The sequence below is a fragment of the Verticillium nonalfalfae genome, assembly GCF_003724135.2.
Source record: "Verticillium nonalfalfae strain VnAa140/NRRL 66861 chromosome Unknown scaffold_50, whole genome shotgun sequence".
Classification (NCBI taxonomy): Eukaryota; Fungi; Ascomycota; class Sordariomycetes; order Glomerellales; family Plectosphaerellaceae; genus Verticillium; species Verticillium nonalfalfae.
Genome location: NW_021167275.1, coordinates 27,609 through 44,815, shown reverse-complemented (window position 1 = coordinate 44,815; position 17,207 = coordinate 27,609). Strand labels below are relative to the sequence as shown.

Here is a 17,207-nt window from a genome sequence, read left to right as displayed (position 1 = left end):
CTGGGCAACTGCTCCTGGTGTGCTGGAGAGACAACAAGACGTCTTTGATCGGCGATGCGGGGGGGGATACCTCTTCCGCGAGCAGGCTGAGCTAGGGGCCTCTTGCAAGCGTGGGCGAGGGGATGAGAAGAAGGGATGAGGATGAGGAGAGAGGAGTCAGTGTGAGGTTGAGGCGGGGACCCCAGGTCTAGATATACAGAGAAGGGGAAGAAAGATTCTGCCAGGGGGGAGCAGGCCATGAGCACGGGCATGCGGACCGGCCTTCAAACCCAGATCACCATTCAGGACGCGAATGGCACGCGGTCTCCATCGAGCGAGACAACCTTGCCACAACATGTTCAATTAACCTGCAGGAGGGTAAGCTTTGCCAAGTACCCTGCATGGAACAGGGGTGGCATCCGGCAGCAAGGCTAGAATACGGGGCCTGGGGCGCTGGGCGACAATCCGGCAAAAGTCGACGTCGATGAACGAACGAAAGGATGAACGAGCCTGATGCCACTGACATGGATGGGGGTGGGTGCCGTGAGAGGAGCAGAGGCCAGGGGCGCGCTGGGGGCGAGCCGGCGGTGGCTAGCGGCGGCGGCCGGGCGGGCGAAAGTGAGACGAGACCAATGATGTCCGACCCGACCCCAAACCTCCACGCGAGGGTGCTCCGAAGCACGATGCGGAGTGTCAATTGCACTTGCACACCCCTGAGGTGCGCCAGAACAAGACGACCGCCCACAGCGGAGGCAACGGAGCCAGCGCCCGATGTGACGTGGATCCGCGTACTTCTTCGCAAGACATCACATGCCCAAACACTCGGAGCTCCGTCAAGCTGGAATTGCAGCAATCGCAAGCCATTTTGTCTATGGCAGATTTGGACCAAACGCGATGGCTAAGCATTTTGACCAAGAAATCCTGATGCTGGGGATGGTCCACTTTGCTGCTTTGCCGTAGGGCAACGGACGTCGATCCATCTCTTGGGTTTTTCTTGGAGTTGCCTTGGCTTCGTACGAAGAACATTATCGGAGAGGTCGAGAAACGAGAGGGGAGAAGAGGGAGTCATGTGCCGAATTAGGACGAAGCGTGTTTGCTGTGCTGCCGCACCAACTTCGCATCGTGCATTACCGCTGGCGACCGCTTTCTGCTTGCTGTGCAAGACACCCACACAGTCCTTTCCATGGTGTATGATGGCTCCATTTGGTGGGGTGAAGAAGAGAGTGGGTGTCCACGTATACAGGTCCTGGGGATTTTGTCCGGGGACTGGGGGTCTCTGCGGGGAAGTAACACCGAGGACGGCCTGCGAGTTGGCTTTCATGACTGGCGCCCTGGCTCAGGCTTGTTGCAACCAACCGTGGTTCGTCTGACAGCCTTTGATGAGTGGCAGACAAGCAGCCCCTGTTTAGCATTGAGGTGACCACATTCAAGGAGCGCCTTCCGAAGCCGAAGGAGAAATGCCAAGTCCAATCGTAAGTAGGCTCATGTCGAGCGAATCGGCGACGTGCCATGTGGCAGCCCAGGTAGGCGTTGCTCTGGCCTTGACGCGTGCACAGTAAGTACCCTTTCAGAGCCCGGAACCTATCCAAGAAACTTCGCGAGACACACCATCTGATGTGGTATAGTTCAGCCAAGCCGGGTTGTAGGCACGTTAGGCAGCCTGTGCCTTTCGGACTGGTGGCCTCGACGATATGAACGGCGAAGGTGTTGGTACAAACCATGGAGTATGCACTGCTCGAGGTGGCCTGCCATGGAAGGGTGGATCGAGAGATCAATCGGGCCTCAGTAGCTGGTGCTCCCAGAGGCCATGGCTATTGGTTTCGGTGGCCCACCCTCTAAACGAGCTGAGACGGCACAGCTGTCATGTTGTTGCGTGTCGCATTTCATGACCAACTTATTGGGTATTGTCCTGGCCGCCTGAAGAGGCTTCTTGCTTCTAGAGCTTTGGACGGGTGTTGATTATTCAGGCCTGTCGCCTAATACCACCCCTCGCTGTACCATGTAGGCCATCGTCTGCTTCAGTGACGGCAAAGCTGTACGGATTGACAGGCTATCCTTGATTCAGGTAAAAGAGCGTGCAGGTGACATGCCAAAACGCCCTGTACCGAGTCCTGCGTTGACACGGCAGACCACCCGGGCGCTCGCTCTCCACTCCCACCACTAACGCCCCCCCCCCGCCCCAGATTTCAATTTAGCCTGAAGCCGGCTAAATTCACACATCGACAGGAGCCGACAAGGCATTGCCTGTAGGTGGGGGGCTCAGCGCCAGGGTGGGAGAGAGGCGCCAAGCGCTCGTAATGCCGTTGGGCGTTGGCATTCAGCCGGATTGTATCGTCTTTCTTCCTAGCGCGCAAGCATTTGAGACTCGGCAAATGATCGAAATTGGCGGGCAGAGGGAGTAGTCGAGTCATCCCATGATTCGAATGTGTGCCGCCGCCGGTTTTGGGCCTGTCAAGCTCGGCGCGATCAGGAGAAGAGCCGGGCATTCTTCGCCCTGGCCAACTCAAGCCAAATCTAGGTTCATTTGCCCTTGATGGTACGCAGTTGGCCTCATAACCATGCTGGACTGGTGAGTAGAAGCCAAGAACACCGATGGGATGCCTCAATGTAGCACAGGCCGGTCGCAAGGCCGAGGAACCGAGGCTATCCAAATTGGTTCCAGCAGGTGTTTCCTTGGCTACTGCTTGGCCGTTGCTTGTTGCTGACCGACGTTGCTCGGTCTCGGTAGCTCCCATGTGGGCTGGAGGAGCCTCGGGGTCCACTGAACAAAGATCTTGCCCCGGTGTGGGCGTAGGCAAGGCACGAGCACGCACAAGCACAATGCAGGAAGTGAGGGCCGAAGTTCCTAGGTCACATAGAAGGATGGTTTGGTGCGTATTGACCATGTGTTGGCCTCGGTGAGACACCAGCAGTTGCAGCTGTCTCTCTTCCTTTTCTTGCTTTCAGCCTCTCGTTCGGCCATGAATCGTGATGCTCGCTAGAGGAACATTGATGGGTGTAAGTTTGGGTTCGAATGCTGTAATGTCGCGTGGAGGGAGGAGGCACAGATGATGACTGGGGTTGAATTTAGGCTGGGAGGATAAACAGCCCAAAAAATGGGCACCTGTTTTGGGGTACAATGTACAAGCCAATCCACCAGGGTAAATCTTGTCAAGTACACCCGGACTGTGCCTTCCCTGGCGCCTGCCCAAGCACTCGCTCCTTGGGGCCGAGTCAGGTGACGGCAACTGCCTGGCACCGTCAACACCACCATGTAAGCCTTTTAGATCAAAGTTCGATCATGTCGTTTCACGGCGATCGAGTCAAGGCCCAGATTCATGGGGAATCCGGTTGTGTGTCACACGAGCTCAGCATCTTGTCAAAAGCATGTGTGCCTCGCTGGCTGTGGTTGCATGGCACAGCATCAGTCCTGTCCTATGTTCCATCACATAAGTTACAGCACTTATTTTCTCCTTGGAACATGCCTCAGATACGAACTCACAGATGGCTTTCATACGGAGGCTCGCAATGATTGTGAACTGCAATCCAACAGAGAGACGCCATGAGCGGAGGCTCTTCGAGTACGATGCATTCCCCAGGGCCCGGTCGTTTTTGTGACCCACAGCCAAAGCTTGTGAAGCCAAGCTGCGTGCTCGCCTGGGCATATTGTTACGGCCCCAAGGCATTTCCAGTGGATATGATCGGCATGGGCCATATGCACAAAGGGCTCAGCTGTTGGTTGTTGTCCCATCCATCACGTTGGGACGAGAAAAGATGACCTGCCTGCCCAGCCTGGCCTTCTTGGCTGCCCATGCCCAGGCATGGCTCAAGCCTTCGAATGTCCGACCGTGGGCCGAACCGAGTCTGGGCGCTGTGCAATTTTGCCGCCCGACTGGCTGGACCAGAATGAGCGGGTCAGTAGCTGAGGGAGCCCGTTGGCAGAAGGCAATGCTGCGCTTGGTTGTTCACGACCAAGCGACCGGCCTAGGCATGCTCCTCCATCAAGACTGGGAAGATGAGAGGGATGTGTGAGGCCTGGACCATCGCCACCACCGGGGACTTGCCTCCCTGTCTAGCAGGCACCCGATAACCGGATGATCTCGGCGTCTGACAGGCATGATCGTTTGCCGGCTATGATTCATTGTGGCCAGGTCAATCCTCGCAACTTGCATGTCTGAAGATCATGTTTGTGAGTGTCCTAGCCTGGGGGAGAGGCCACAGAATTGTGATGCTTTAGGTTTGGAGTGTGCATTTTGTTCCTGTATCTGTGGTATAGACGAGGATAGATCTTGGCGCTTCCCGGTGGGACGATGCGCTCCACGGCTGGTCCGATGATTCGGTACCATTCAAAAGAAGTTCTGGATAAATGGTTAGGTGGCAGTGCATGACCGTGAGCAATCCGGTCATTTTTAACCCACAGAATGCGATCCCTCACGCACTGGTTTGTTCACCTTTCCGAGATGACCATCCTGCAGATCTCAGACCTGCAAAACAAGGCTGCACCCAAGAGCCAGCTGGAGTACCCGTGCGCCTTTTGGAACCGATTCTCGCCTAGATGCTTACTGAATCTATTTGTCGAGAAAATGATTTGGCTTCTTGATAGTTGCGCAATGCAACACGGTTGATCTCACCCGTGGAACAGTCTGCTGAAGAAAATGACTCCCGCCGTGTTATTTTTTAGCAAGAGATTTCGTTCACAGGGCTAGCAACTAGGCGTACACAATCAAGCTCACGTGAAAGAGACATGTATTTGGATTTGAACAGCGGTGAATGACCAAATGCAATACGCAGAACTACTCATGGCGTCTCTGAATATGCTTGAGAATACTCCATCCGTAGGCACTTGAAGCCAGCCTTCTACGAATGCTTTTAACAAAGCATAACTACAAGCTTGCAGTACTACTCCTAAGTCTCCACAGCAAATCGATACTTGAAGGTGTCCCGAACCGTGGCGTGAAAGGCAGCATCCTAGCAATGAGGGCGGCGATACCATGATTGCTGGTTAGCAGTCTAAGGTGTTCATCGAGGAGAATATCAACAGCGATTGAAGCCGAAATCTAGGGGCATTAAGCCGTCCAAAAACTTGCTCTAGCATCCTGTTACTCGTGCTTCTACACAGCATTGTAGATTCATATTGCATCATCATTATCAAACGATGTTTTCAGTCCGTCGAATTCACAAGACCTTCTCAGACAAGTCTCTTATAGAGCATAATGGGAATATGAAGTAGTGAGGACTGGTTGTGCCATCGTAGTCAGTTGTTGTTGGATCTGTGGTGTCAGACCTGCGCAGCAAAATAGCCCAACGCATTGTTCAAAATCGCCTTCACCTGCGACATTCCGAAACGTAGATGTCAAGGACGCCAGCGATAGCAGCTGAAGTTCTCATTGACTTTTATTGAGATTGTCTCGAACAGTCCAATTCCTTCTTCTGTCCGGTTTTCAGCTCCCTCATACTTCATCCAACGATGCAAGCTGACTTGCACCGAACGTCGACTTGGTGGCTGATGGCAGCCCAGCCACAACCCAGCCACAGGACTGACCGAAACATCAGGCAACAGCAGACCTCACTCCACCGACGACGAGCAAGCCTGCATCTCCGCCATCACCGAGGAAGGCTTCACTTGCCGGATTGAACATTGGGACGAATGGATGCACCCAGTACTGTCCTCGCCGCCGATTTGCAGGCGCTGCGCGACAACTTTACCGTCCGCGAAGGCGACCGTGAACACTTCTACCGCTGCTGGCGCAATGCCGAGTGCCACAAGTGCCTCAGTGAGCCGCAGTGCGGCTGGTGTCCCCTCGTGAGCGCAAGCGCCAGTGATTTTTAAAAGGTAACACATGGCTGACAAGTGATCCAGACATGGGCGTGCGTCCCAAACGCGTACCCGATCCCGCTGCTGGCGCCGGCGTACGACGAGGGCATATGCCCGTATCGCGAGGAGCGCTGGGAGATGCGCACGAGGCCGCTGGGTTGCCAGGTGTCGACCATCACGGGGCTTACGGGCGTCATCTCCATCGCGTCGACGCTCGTCTTCCTCCTGCTGGCCGTGGCTACAGTGTTCGCGTGCCGCCGTGCATGGCGCTGGGGTAAGGCTGGACGTCACAGGTGGAACAGGTTTAGATCGAGTCGCAGCGGCGAGGCCGAGCCGCTGCTTCCCGACGAGGGCAGGTTGGGGGCAAGAGAGGGCGGGATTGCGGTGGCATCCAGTGGATAGTGGCACTCGAGGTCGACTTGCGGATCCTGTGCATTTCGACCTCATCCCGAGCTGACCGGCGGGATGATGGCCACCTCATCACCCTCCTTAATCATGGCACCATCCTCTCCGGGTTTAGGTAAATCTACGTAATCAAGGTTGATTGTGACCAGGCACGAATCAAGAATCTTGGACTTGATCCCACTGTACCTCTCCTCGAGGGTATCAAAGAGGCGACCGAGAGGAAGAGGGGCGGGAAGAGCCTCCTGGTCCTTCGCGGTGTAGGAGCTTGCACCTGCGAAGTACAGGATGTTGAAGTGGCCGCTGGGCGGCCGACCTGTGGAGCTCATGGTTGTGGTACTTGTGCTGGTAGCCTAGTAATGCAGGATTAGCACGCTGCTTTACGATTGACAATGCAGAAAGAAAAAATAGCGGGCGAGAGACTGGATCAGAGATCTTGGTGATAAATTTGGTTCATCAAAGGATTCAGGTAATACATGCTTTTGATGTTCATCATACCAGAGGGGGATGTGTGAGGAAGAAATGGAGGCAATGCTTACCGGCTGGTGTTAAGCACAAACGTGCTAGTGCTCAGGGTGTTTTCCCAGAATCCTGATTGTTGTTGGTGAGGAAAAGAGACGAAAAAGTGTTTGCGAGCGGAAGAAAGATGTAGTAAAATTTAGGTGGGGGAGGTCATGTGACCTCGTGATGGGCTGGCGTCACAGCAACGACGGAGGCGCTCCACTGGACACGCTCACTCGGGGCGCAGGCTAGGTGTATTCAAGCAGCTTGCACCATGCGAATCACAGAGACATGACTGGTACGGAACGTTTGTTTATATTGTATTGGAATCCATGCTGTTGAAATTGCTAGTAGCTTATGAGGTATCGCGACATGAACACAAGATGAATACTAATCACTGTCGACCCTGCTCGGAAACTCAATGAAGTTTCCGGTATCTAGGTAGGTATCGAAAGCATCTCGACGGGCGAACAAAATCTGGCTCACGATTCTCACTTTCGCCTCCACTTCTCAAACCTCCATGACATTAGATTAATTCGACTATGTTTCAACACCGAGTCTATGCATGTTGTCACACTACATGGCTTGACGGTGAAGGGACTGTGACATGGGATGAGAGTGCTGATGAGCTCAATGACGCCAAACTACTACCAGATGGGGTGAGTAGGCCGTCGACAAGTACCCCATGCGAAATGCGACTGCCTCAGTCCCAACACAGAACGCTTTCGTAGCTGCTCAACAAATCTGCAACCAACAAGCACAGGCTCATACTTTATAAAAAGCAGGCCTCAAGTGCACTGATTCACCTGGACGGACGAACAAACATAGACAGACGCATGCGTAGATGCTTCAGGCAAGGGTATCTTCACAGCTAGCACATCACGGCAGCTTCGCCACGCGCCCCTCGAGGTCCTTCACCCACCCCTCGATGACCTTCATGTTCCCGCTCATCGTGGCGCCGCCCTCGCGGACGGCCTCTTCGACCTTGTCCAGACCCTCCCGCCACTGCTTCATGTCGGCCGTCATGTCGGCCTGCTGCTTCTCGATGCGCTCGAGAAACTCGCTCGCGGACGCGGCGTCCGCGTGCACGGCGCGCAAGGACCGCAACCGGTCGAGGAGCGGCGGCAGCAGGGGCGCCAGGCTTTCAATGGTAGGCAGCGTGCCGTAGAGGGCGTTGATCTTGGCCGTCTGCTCCGAGTCCTCGGCGTCTTCGGCGGAGGAAGGGCTGCCACCGCCGAGGGATTCCCGCGCGGCCTTGGCGCCCTGCCGCGCCTTTTCGAGCTGGTGGGCCTCCTGCGTCAGGGTGCGGACGCGCCGCGTAATGGCGTCGAGGTTCGACGTCGACGCCTGGGACAGCGTGACAATCTGCCTCTGCAGCGCGTCGAGGGTCGGCAGGATGGCGCGCGGCAGACCGTTGGTGTCGGCTTCCGGCAGGGCGGCCGAGCCGATGCCGATGCCTTTCTCGAGGAGGACGAGGCGTCTGTCAAAGTCGGCCGCCTTGGCCAGCGCGTGGCTCTGCTCGTAGGTCGGCGCGTATGTGATCGTGTAGGAAGCGGTCCCCGTGGCGGGCAGGCCCTCTGGCTGCACCTCGGTGCCTGCCTGCGGCAGCGGCCTTTGCGAGGGCGCGACGCCGGCATGCGGTTCGATGCTCCGGGAGATCTCGTCAATGACCTGGCTCAGGGAGGCCAGCTTCTGTTCCTGCGCGTCGCTGGCGGCGATGGCTGGCTGTGTAGCGGCGGCGGCCTTTTTCCTGCCAAACTCTTCTTTGGCTTCGGCGATTTCCCGCTGAAGCCTCGCGATCTTCCGGTCGAGGTGCTCCTCGTCGTCTTCATCGCTTAGGTCCCCAATCTCGGTCGTGCCATCCTCCAGGATTCGCTGCCGCCGCGTCGTCGTTTTGTAGGACTTGCGCTTGCCGTCGACGCGGTCGGAGAAGTCGGCTGCCGAGGCGTCAACGCTGGATGGCAGGAAACGGGACCTTGCCTCGTCTATGCGTAGCCGAGAGCGGGAAATGCCAGGGGCGTCGTCATCGTCGTCGAACTCGTCATCGGATTGCGAGGGTCCTGTGGTGGTCTGTGTGGGTCAGTCACTGGAACAGCGGCACATGACGCAGGCAGAAGCATACAGGCGCAGTCGAAATGTCGTCGGTGAGGTCTGGTGTTTCGTAAATGTCAGGTGCCGAGTCCTGAGGCCTGTCAGCTCCTGTGATGGATACCCCAAGGCTGGGAACGAGCGAACCAGGTCGGGCAGGTTGGCGTATTTGCGATTGAGCGCCATTGCGTGGGTTTCTGGAGCCAGAGGGGATGTTTGTGCTTCGGCTGCAATGATTTATGCCATCGAGGGAGAAAAGGAAGGTGATGACGATGCTGTTTGCATGTAGTACCTACCTTGGGTGAAGGTAGGTAGCGGAAAGATGGGACGTTGTTTGGCAGATGCAAGCCTCCGAGGCTGGCTGGTGTAGATTCGCAGAGCCGCAGGGCTTCAGGGCGGCGCACGGCTTCAGGGCGCCGCAGGGCTTCAGGGGTTGGCGCCGCCCAAGCTCCCCTGCCCAGGGGTGCCTAGGTGGGTGCCTAGGTGGGTACCTAGGCGAGGGACGAGAGGCGTCATTGCGCTAATGCACAGTGTATGCATCTGCCTACATGCACCTCAATCGGCACGGTGGGTTGCTACTGTGGTGGAGTGCAACGCGTCTCACATGAGGGTTCGCACTAGGCTTGGCAAGAACCTCCGCTTCACGCGACCAACGTCGTCTTCGACCTCATCACGTCTCATCAAACGCCATTGAAGCTACCGCGAGCCACTGCTCTTTCGACTCGGTTCCATCTTGTATTTGGTTTCTTCCTGTGAAAGCGTCTGCACACGCCTCGCGGTTACGCCGTCAGCGAGACTTCGCCACCCTGTCTAGGGTAAGGTACTCAAGGGTACCGGATACCTTACTCGTACTGGCTTGTTTGTCCCATCACGGCTGCATCGCTGGTTGTCTGGGTCCTCGTCGCACACACCATCATGTCATGAACCACAAAAACAGCCCAGGCATGCACTTTCAACGCAGGGCACCGGGGCTGACGGCCAGGGGGGTCAAACCCCTCCTGAGCCAGGTCAACGGAAAGAAGGTCGAGAGAGCCCCAGAGCGGAAGCCGGAGCCCATCGAGACACCGGAAGACATCTACGCCGCTCCTCTAAGCTCTTCGTGTGATGAGAGTTCAGACACCATGTCAGCAGCAGGGGATAGGAGCCCGAAGCGCGACGCGAGCCCTGAAGCTGAGGCGAGGCGGGGAAGGAGCGCCGGCGCATCACAAGACTGGAATCACAGTGGATTCGACTCTGACAGTGACGATGGCCCGGCGGCGCGGGGCGACATCAAACGAACCAAGTTCCACGGAGACCGAGGACGAACCACCGCCGGCGGCGGCCGAGACGAGTCTAGACAGGGACCATTGCGCAGTAGGGACGCCAATCTCAAGTCCAAGAGCGCAGCCAGCCGCAAGCGAGACCATGCAGACTTGTCAGACGATGCCGACGTTCTCGCCGAACGAAGCGCCAAGCGGAGGGCGTCTTCGCCGCGCGAACAGGGGACTGGCGGGCGCCATCTTGAGGATGTCTTCCACCAGACCAAGGTCAAAGCCAGTCAGAGGAAATACGGCGAACGAGGGACCAAGAAGGAAACAGGTCTTGGCACGAAGTCAACAACGCCGGGAGCGAGCCCCGACGCTGCCCCATCTTCGTCACGGAATGGAACTCGCAGAAAGACATCGTATAGAGCCCCTGATGCTCTACCCATGAGCCCATCAGGTGAGGACTCTGAGAGGATCCCGAAAAGGAGGAGCTCAAGATTCAAAGAACCCGACTCGCTACCCACAAGTCCAGATCACAAGCCGGTAAGTAAAACCGGCTACAAAAAGTGTGTGCCACTACCTCTGGACGCGTTCCCGAAACGCCCAACATATAAGAAGCCCGAACTACTCCCAGGCAAATCGGTTCCTGCCCCTCGCCAGAATGACTTGTCCGTACCCTATGTGCCCCCGCAGGGCAAGCCTGCTATTCGGCTATCAGGTCGACGAAAAAAGGCGAAAAAGGCAGAAGCCCTCCAAGAACCCAAGGTCTTCGTCGCCGGAAGCACGTTCAGGTTACCGGCGAGCCTCCCCGGCATGGGCCTCGACGACTCGCACGAAGGTCCCTATGAAGCCACGTCGCCGGGCACCCTGAGCCTGGCGAGCGATGACGATGACGACAACGACGAAGAAGATCAGGAGGAGGACAGCCATGTCAGGCCCACCAGGGCAACCTCGGCCAAGTGCCCCATGTGTGATTTGGCCGTCGACGAGGAACTGCTGCGCGCCTTCGCCAAAGGCCGGCCGCTCAGCATCAACCAGCAGATCAAGTTCTGCCGCCTCCACAACGCCAAGACGGCCAGGGCCACCTGGCTCGAAAAGGGCTACCCGGACATCGACTGGGAGGCGCTGCCGTCGCGGTTCGCCGCGCACGACGGGGCTCTCCAGCGCATCGTCCACGGCGACGCCTCGCACTACAGGTCGGTCCTCGCCGACAAGGTCTCCGACGGCCGCGAGCGCACGCTGCGCACGACGGAGCGCAGCCTGGCGCCGGGCTACTACGGCCCGCGCGGCCTGCGCGTCATGTCGGAGCACCTCATCAGCCGGTTCGCGTCGGCGCTGCGCCGCCGCGCCGTCGAGGACGAGCTCGTCGCCGCGCGCGGCAGCGCCGTCTTCGTGTCCACCGTGCTCGTGCCCGAGCTCGCGTCGCGGCTCATCATGGAGGACCTGGCCGTCGGGGCCGACGAGGCGCGCGCCGTGCTCGAGGAGAGCGTACTGATCGGCGACCTGCTGCACGAGGAGATTGGGGATGTCGTGGTCGACATGGGCGAAGCAGACGACGACAGCGATGACAATGTCTTTACGTGAGGAGGGGAGGAGGGGCCTTCCTCGGCTGTATACTAGGACGGGACCACGAGAGGAGACAGTACCATACCATGTCCAGTCGGTAGTACATGATGCGAGAGCCAGCAATGGCTGAAATAACGACGAGCGGCTCGGGTGGCATGATGTGATCCGGCAGCGAACGAACTGATGTTTCCATGTGCACTTCTCGTCGTGGTCAGAGTCACGCGACAGCCATGCGTCTCGGCGTTGAAGGAAACTCGTCTTGGGAATGAACCCTCCGTCTATACATCCCTTGTTACCCATTTTCATGCAGTCATAAGTCTAGCCTCGCTCTTCCCTTCCCTTGCGCTTCCGACGCCGCAGCAGCAGCAGCACCCAGGCCCCTCAGCCCAGCAGGACAGCAACACCCTCATACGGCGCCAGCGTGACGGCATCGCCGGCCAACGCGTCGACGGTCCGCCCCTTGTTCGTGACGAGCACCGCGGCGACGGTCCTGCCCTTGAAGCCCTCCCAGACGACCTCGTCGGCGGAGAAGTTGGCCGCGACGACGGCCGTCGCGCCGTCGTCGGCGGTCCGCGCGTAGGCGAAAATCTTGTCGTGGTCGTCGTCGACGAGCGCAAAGTCGCCGTACACAAAGACGTCCTTGTGCGTCTTGCGGGTGTCGAGCACCGTGCGCCAGCAGGCAAAGACGGAGGCCGGGTCGTGGACCTGGGCGTCGGCGTTGATGACGGTGTGGTTGGGGTGCACGCGCATCCAGGGCGTCGCGTCGGGGGTCGTGAAGCCGGCGTGGGGGCCGGCGGTCCACTGCATCGGGGTGCGGGCGTTGTCGCGCGACTTCTTCTGGTACTCGACGCGGAGGGCGGCCTTGCGCTTCTCGTCGGGCGAGTCCTTGTAGAGGCTGGAGCACGTCCGTCAGCATTGGGGGGGGGGGGGGGGGGGGGCACGGAGTCAGGAGAGGGGAGAGATGCGCACTTCCAGTGGTTCAGGCAGTCGACGTCCTTGTACTCTTCCATCCCCCACTCCTTGGGGATATTGTGCATGCCGAGCTCCTGCCCCTGGTAGACAAAGGGCGTGCCACCCTGCAGCGCCTGCACCATGGCGATCATCTTGGCGGCGTCGGCGCGGTGGGCGGGCGCGTCGCTGGCGAAGCGGCTGACGGCGCGCGGCTGGTCGTGGTTCTCGAGGTAGAGGGCGTTCCACCCGTCGTTGACGTACATGAAGCGCTGCCACTTGTCGGCGACGGCGCGGAAGTCGGCGAGCGGCCACGCGCGCGGCGAGAACTTGCCCTGGTCGCCGTGGTCGAGGTCGACACTGTGCTGGTCAGTCGAGGTCTTCTTTTCTCTTTTCTCCGTCGCGCCACACAGCGCGTGCGCCCCCCGGACTTACAACTCAAAGTGGAAGATCATGCTGAGCTCGCCGCGGTCGGCCCTGACGCTCTTGATGACCTCGTTCGTGTCGGTGACGCAGGGCATCTCGCCGACGCTAAAGGCGTCGTACTCGCGGAGGATGGCGCCGAGCTCGGCGAGGTACTCGTGCAGGCGGGGCCCGGCGGCGTAGTGCTCGGCGCCGCGGAGGACGGTGCGGTCCGAGTCGGGGAAGGCCTGGTCCTTGCTGATAAAGTTTATGACGTCGAGGCGGAAGCCGTCGGCGCCGCGGTCGAGCCAGAAGCGCATGATGGCGTGGACGGCGTCGCGCACGGCCGGGTTCTCCCAGTTGAGGTCGGGCTGCTCGGTGCAGAAGAGGTGCAGGTAGTACTCCTGCGTGTGCTCGTCCCACTCCCAGGCGCTGCCCTGGAAGTGGGCGTCCCAGTTGTTGGGCGGGTGGCGGGTGCCGTCGGCGTCGTAGCGGGCGGGGCGCCAGATGTACCAGTCGCGGTAGGGGCTGTCCTTGGAGGAGCGCGACTGCTTGAACCACTCGTGCTGGTCGCTCGTGTGGTTGACGACGAGGTCGAGGACGAGCTTCATGCCGCGCGCGTGGAGGGCGTCCTTGAGGGCGTCGACGTCCTCGATGGTGCCGTAGGGGGGGTCAATCTTGCGGTAGTCGCTGATGTCGTAGCCCTGGTCGTCGTTAGCGTTGGGTGTCTTGTCAGAGGGGAGGGTGTGTGAGAGGAGCGCGTGAGGCAGCGTGTGAGAAGGGAAAGGGCACGAGGCGGCGGCGGCCGTACCATGTCGATCTGCGGGCTCTCAAAGATGGGAGACAGCCAGACAATGTCGACGCCCAGCGCCTTCATGTAGTCGACCCGCGAGGTGATGCCCTTGAGATCACCGACGCCGGAGCCGGTCGAGTCCTGGAAGCTGGCCGGGTAGATCTGGTAGACGGCGCTCTCCTTCCACCAGGCGCGGTGCTGCCTCGCGTGGCCGTTCTGGCGCACGACGCCGTTCGGAGCTGCTGCCATGATGATCGAGGAGAGGGGGCGGCGAGAGGAGGGACGACGAGAGGCGAGGCGAGTGGGCGGGGGGGTGGATTGGAAGTGAAGCGACAGACGGAACTCGACGGCGTTCGTTCAGTCAAGAGGACATTGAAATAGTCACATTGCCCGATTGCCCGATTGCCCGATTGAGCCCGTGCCGTGCGGCGGACGGCCAGCGGCGATGGTACGTGGTTTTGTGCAGGAGGGCCCGTTTCTCCGAGTATTTCTGCGAAAGTGAGGACCAATGAGGCGGGGCCCCGCGGTCGGTTGCAGGAATGACGAACGAGCTTTTGGATCAGAGCGGGCTAGGATCCATCTAGTTCGTCGGCGGGTTTTCTGGAGCCGTGCTGGAGTCTGTCCGGGCCCGGTTCTTCGTTGGTTTCTCCGAGGGGGAGGTGTTCTGGCCGAGGCGGGGGTTAGACTGTCTGCCTGTGTGGATGACGTTGTGAGGGGGCAGAGAGACGACATGGCTCACCACAAGAGGGAAAAGGCCGAGCATGAGAGGGAGAAGCCGGAGTCATGTGTGAGCGCAGTGGGAGAGCACCGTGGGAAGGACAGTCGGCAGTACGACAAGGGGAATAGCCATGTTGGCGGGCGGAGGTTGATGCTGACGATCTTGACGCGGCGAGGAAGCGACGAAAGGAGCCGGCCGAATCGGGTAAAAGGCCGGGCCGCTGTGCCTGTGCCTGGTGAGGCTACCAGTCTCCTACCTACCTGCCTATTATCTAGGTACCTTACTTAGGTACCTTACCTCAAGCTCGATAGTACCTATGGTCAGGTAGGTACTAGGTACTATAACATAGAGCCTGTCCATTGCCAGGTCACAAACCAAGGCAAACGACATGGCCGGCACCAGATGCTGCTGTCTTGAATCGTGTCGTCCCTCCGCGCTATTTTGGCAGCATGTCTCCCGTCAGTCAATGATGACTTGTCATCCCATGAGCGTCAGACATGTCTCATTCAGCCTTATCTACCCATCTGACCGTAGCAAGGAACTCACTTTGCAGTTGCACCGCGCTAGGTACGCACGGCAAACAAGACACGTCCCTGTCACATCTCAGCACGCAGCACTCAGCAACCCAAAAAAAAAAAAAAAAAAAAAAAAAGAAAGTTGATGACGACCAAATGGTACGATGGCGGCGATCCGTGTCGGCTTCCTTTGTCGGCTTTCTCTATGCACGCCGAACGCGCCATCACCGACATGGCAGGACCAGCCACCAGAAGACGATGCCGTCTGTACCTTGCCTAGGTATGTGCCCAAGCTGACAGGACCTAGGTTGGCAGGGGGGGGAAAGCACCTGGTTTCATGAAGGCCCGGACTCGCCCAGCCCGCCTCCGTCCCGGGCTGCCGTCGCCGTATGGGGCTGTCAGCGGGCTGTCAGCGGTATGGGGCTGTCACCGGGCGCGTGTCGGACTGGCGGTCGCAGAAGATGGGACGAAGGGGGTCTGAGCTCCTGTCTGGTGTGGCCGTTGTCCGCCGCGGCGCTGTGGGCGAACTGCATGTGGTTGTGGACTGACTGTGGTCTGTGGGCTGTGGGCTGTGGGCTGTGGTGTGTAGGGCAGGGTGCCTAGGTACCCAGGTAGGACATGACAGGAGCACAGGGCGTACCAGGGCGCTGCGGACGAGCTGGCCCACGCAAGACAAGAGAGGCCCCATGCACGGCGGCCGCAGCACAGGCAATGAGCAATGAGGGCGCGGCTGTCGCGGTTCTGTGTTTTTGTGAGCATGGTTGGTAGAGCGGCCATGGTTTTTGTCCATTTTGGACGAGTGTATCCGCGAACTGGTCAACAGAACCCTGAGGCGGCACAGTAGAGGAAGACCACAGTAGAGGGAGAGCACAGTAGAGGGAGAGCACAGTGGACGAAGAGGTTCAGTGAGCTGCTCCAGTTCTGAACAGCATCCCGAGGTACCCACCCAGCAGGCCCGTTCGAGCCCCAGTGATCCCCGCTCGATGGTGCCGTCGCTAACCCGTGTTGGGCCCGTAGCGCTTCTCGCTCCGAGGCCCCCTAGATCCGCGCTTGCGATGTGGCTCTCGACAAGGTGCAGATGCTGATGACCAGACCACCTGGCGCCTCGAAAAACATGAGCTTATTTTGAAACGTGATACGATACGTTCTATCGGGTTAAAACTGACAAAAGAAAATACCACAATCCCTACATATGTCACATATGTCATCCATTATGTACTCGATAGAGATTCAGTGCATTCAGTGGAGAGAGGAAGGTAGGGTAGGGGTTTATTTGGATGATGGAGTGCCGCTTGCTGTCACCCTGCGTGAGGTGCCTACAAGTACCTCTACTGTAAGGCACGGCACCCAGACAGGTGCCTAGAGGTAGGTACCTGAGTAGGTAGCTAGGGCCTCAGGACGGCCCCGCAGGCCTTCAGGGCTTGTCCCAGTTGCCGCACATCACCAGCATGGCCGGGGTCCCCGCGTGCGCCGTGCGCGCGAGCTCTGCACAACAACGACCACGATGGACAGAGCACAGTGACAGAGCACGCACAAAGCGTCTCAATCGTACCTAGGTAAGGTACCTTGGGAGGGAGGTATCGACGACCCAATGCACACAACAGGGTCCTCCTGGACCCCGCTAGCAGAGGATGTGCCCTCCTCCCGCCGAGCATCCAGCGCCAGCACCAGCGCCAGCGCCAGCGCCAACGGGCGCCCCAACCCCCAGCTCCGCCTCACCTTGTTCGCTTCACCAGGCTTCGCCCAAAAGGACCTGACCCTGGTCGGGCCTCCCACTCTCCACCCTGCGGCCGAAACCTGTCCGGACCGGTAGCTTAGCTGAAAGGCCATGGTGTAGTGGATGTGTGTGTGTGTGTGTGTGTGTGTGTGTGTGTGTGTGTGTGTGTGGTGTTGGCTGTTCAGCTCCTCCAATCCATCTGGTGCGCAATCGTCCTCGTCAGCCTGCCCGTTGCGCCATTGCTTCGCCTGCTCACCACATCTCTGCCTCGGCCTTGTGTGTCGGGCGCCATACCTCACTGCTTCATCGCATTTCGTGACGCTGTGTGGGGAGCAAAGTAGGTCCAGTCGCGTTCGGAGCAATGAAATGAGACGAAGACATTGACGACGACCAGTCAGACAGTACGACTACCACCACCACCACCACCACTACGACCACCCAAAGCAGAGCCGCCGACACGAGAGTTTACCCGTTCTGGCCACACGTCTTGGCCACACACCTGAACCACCACACACACACACCACGACCCATCCAACATCG

General features: G+C 58.7%; 5 protein-coding genes across 5 annotated transcripts; 2 read left to right on the top strand and 3 right to left on the bottom strand.

The window, feature by feature from the left end:
• Window positions 1–5,605: 5,605 nt before the first annotated feature.
• Window positions 5,606–6,081, top strand: D7B24_006832 (uncharacterized protein; the record flags this gene model as incomplete). The annotated part of the gene is made up of 3 exons (XM_028640953.1): window positions 5,606–5,761; window positions 5,819–6,007; window positions 6,067–6,081. The coding sequence occupies 3 exons, from the start codon at window positions 5,606–5,608 to the stop codon at window positions 6,079–6,081; spliced, it is 360 nt and encodes a 119-aa protein (XP_028494975.1).
• A 135-nt stretch (window positions 6,082–6,216) lies between these two features.
• D7B24_006831 (uncharacterized protein) lies at window positions 6,217–6,504 on the bottom strand (the record flags this gene model as incomplete). Its single annotated transcript, XM_028640952.1, has 1 exon — window positions 6,217–6,504. The coding sequence occupies one exon, from the start codon at window positions 6,502–6,504 to the stop codon at window positions 6,217–6,219; it is 288 nt and encodes a 95-aa protein (XP_028494974.1).
• A 1,051-nt stretch (window positions 6,505–7,555) lies between these two features.
• Window positions 7,556–8,950, bottom strand: D7B24_006830 (uncharacterized protein; the record flags this gene model as incomplete). Its single annotated transcript, XM_028640951.1, has 3 exons — window positions 7,556–8,746; window positions 8,799–8,858; window positions 8,912–8,950. The coding sequence occupies 3 exons, from the start codon at window positions 8,948–8,950 to the stop codon at window positions 7,556–7,558; spliced, it is 1,290 nt and encodes a 429-aa protein (XP_028494973.1).
• A 758-nt stretch (window positions 8,951–9,708) lies between these two features.
• On the top strand, window positions 9,709–11,592 carry D7B24_006829 (uncharacterized protein; the record flags this gene model as incomplete). The annotated part of the gene is made up of 1 exon (XM_028640950.1): window positions 9,709–11,592. One exon carries the CDS (start codon window positions 9,709–9,711, stop codon window positions 11,590–11,592), a length of 1,884 nt encoding a protein of 627 aa, XP_028494972.1.
• A 363-nt stretch (window positions 11,593–11,955) lies between these two features.
• D7B24_006828 (uncharacterized protein) lies at window positions 11,956–13,966 on the bottom strand (the record flags this gene model as incomplete). Its single annotated transcript, XM_028640949.1, has 4 exons — window positions 11,956–12,469; window positions 12,544–12,882; window positions 12,958–13,628; window positions 13,736–13,966. 4 exons carry the CDS (start codon window positions 13,964–13,966, stop codon window positions 11,956–11,958), a joined length of 1,755 nt encoding a protein of 584 aa, XP_028494971.1.
• Window positions 13,967–17,207: the final 3,241 nt, after the last annotated feature.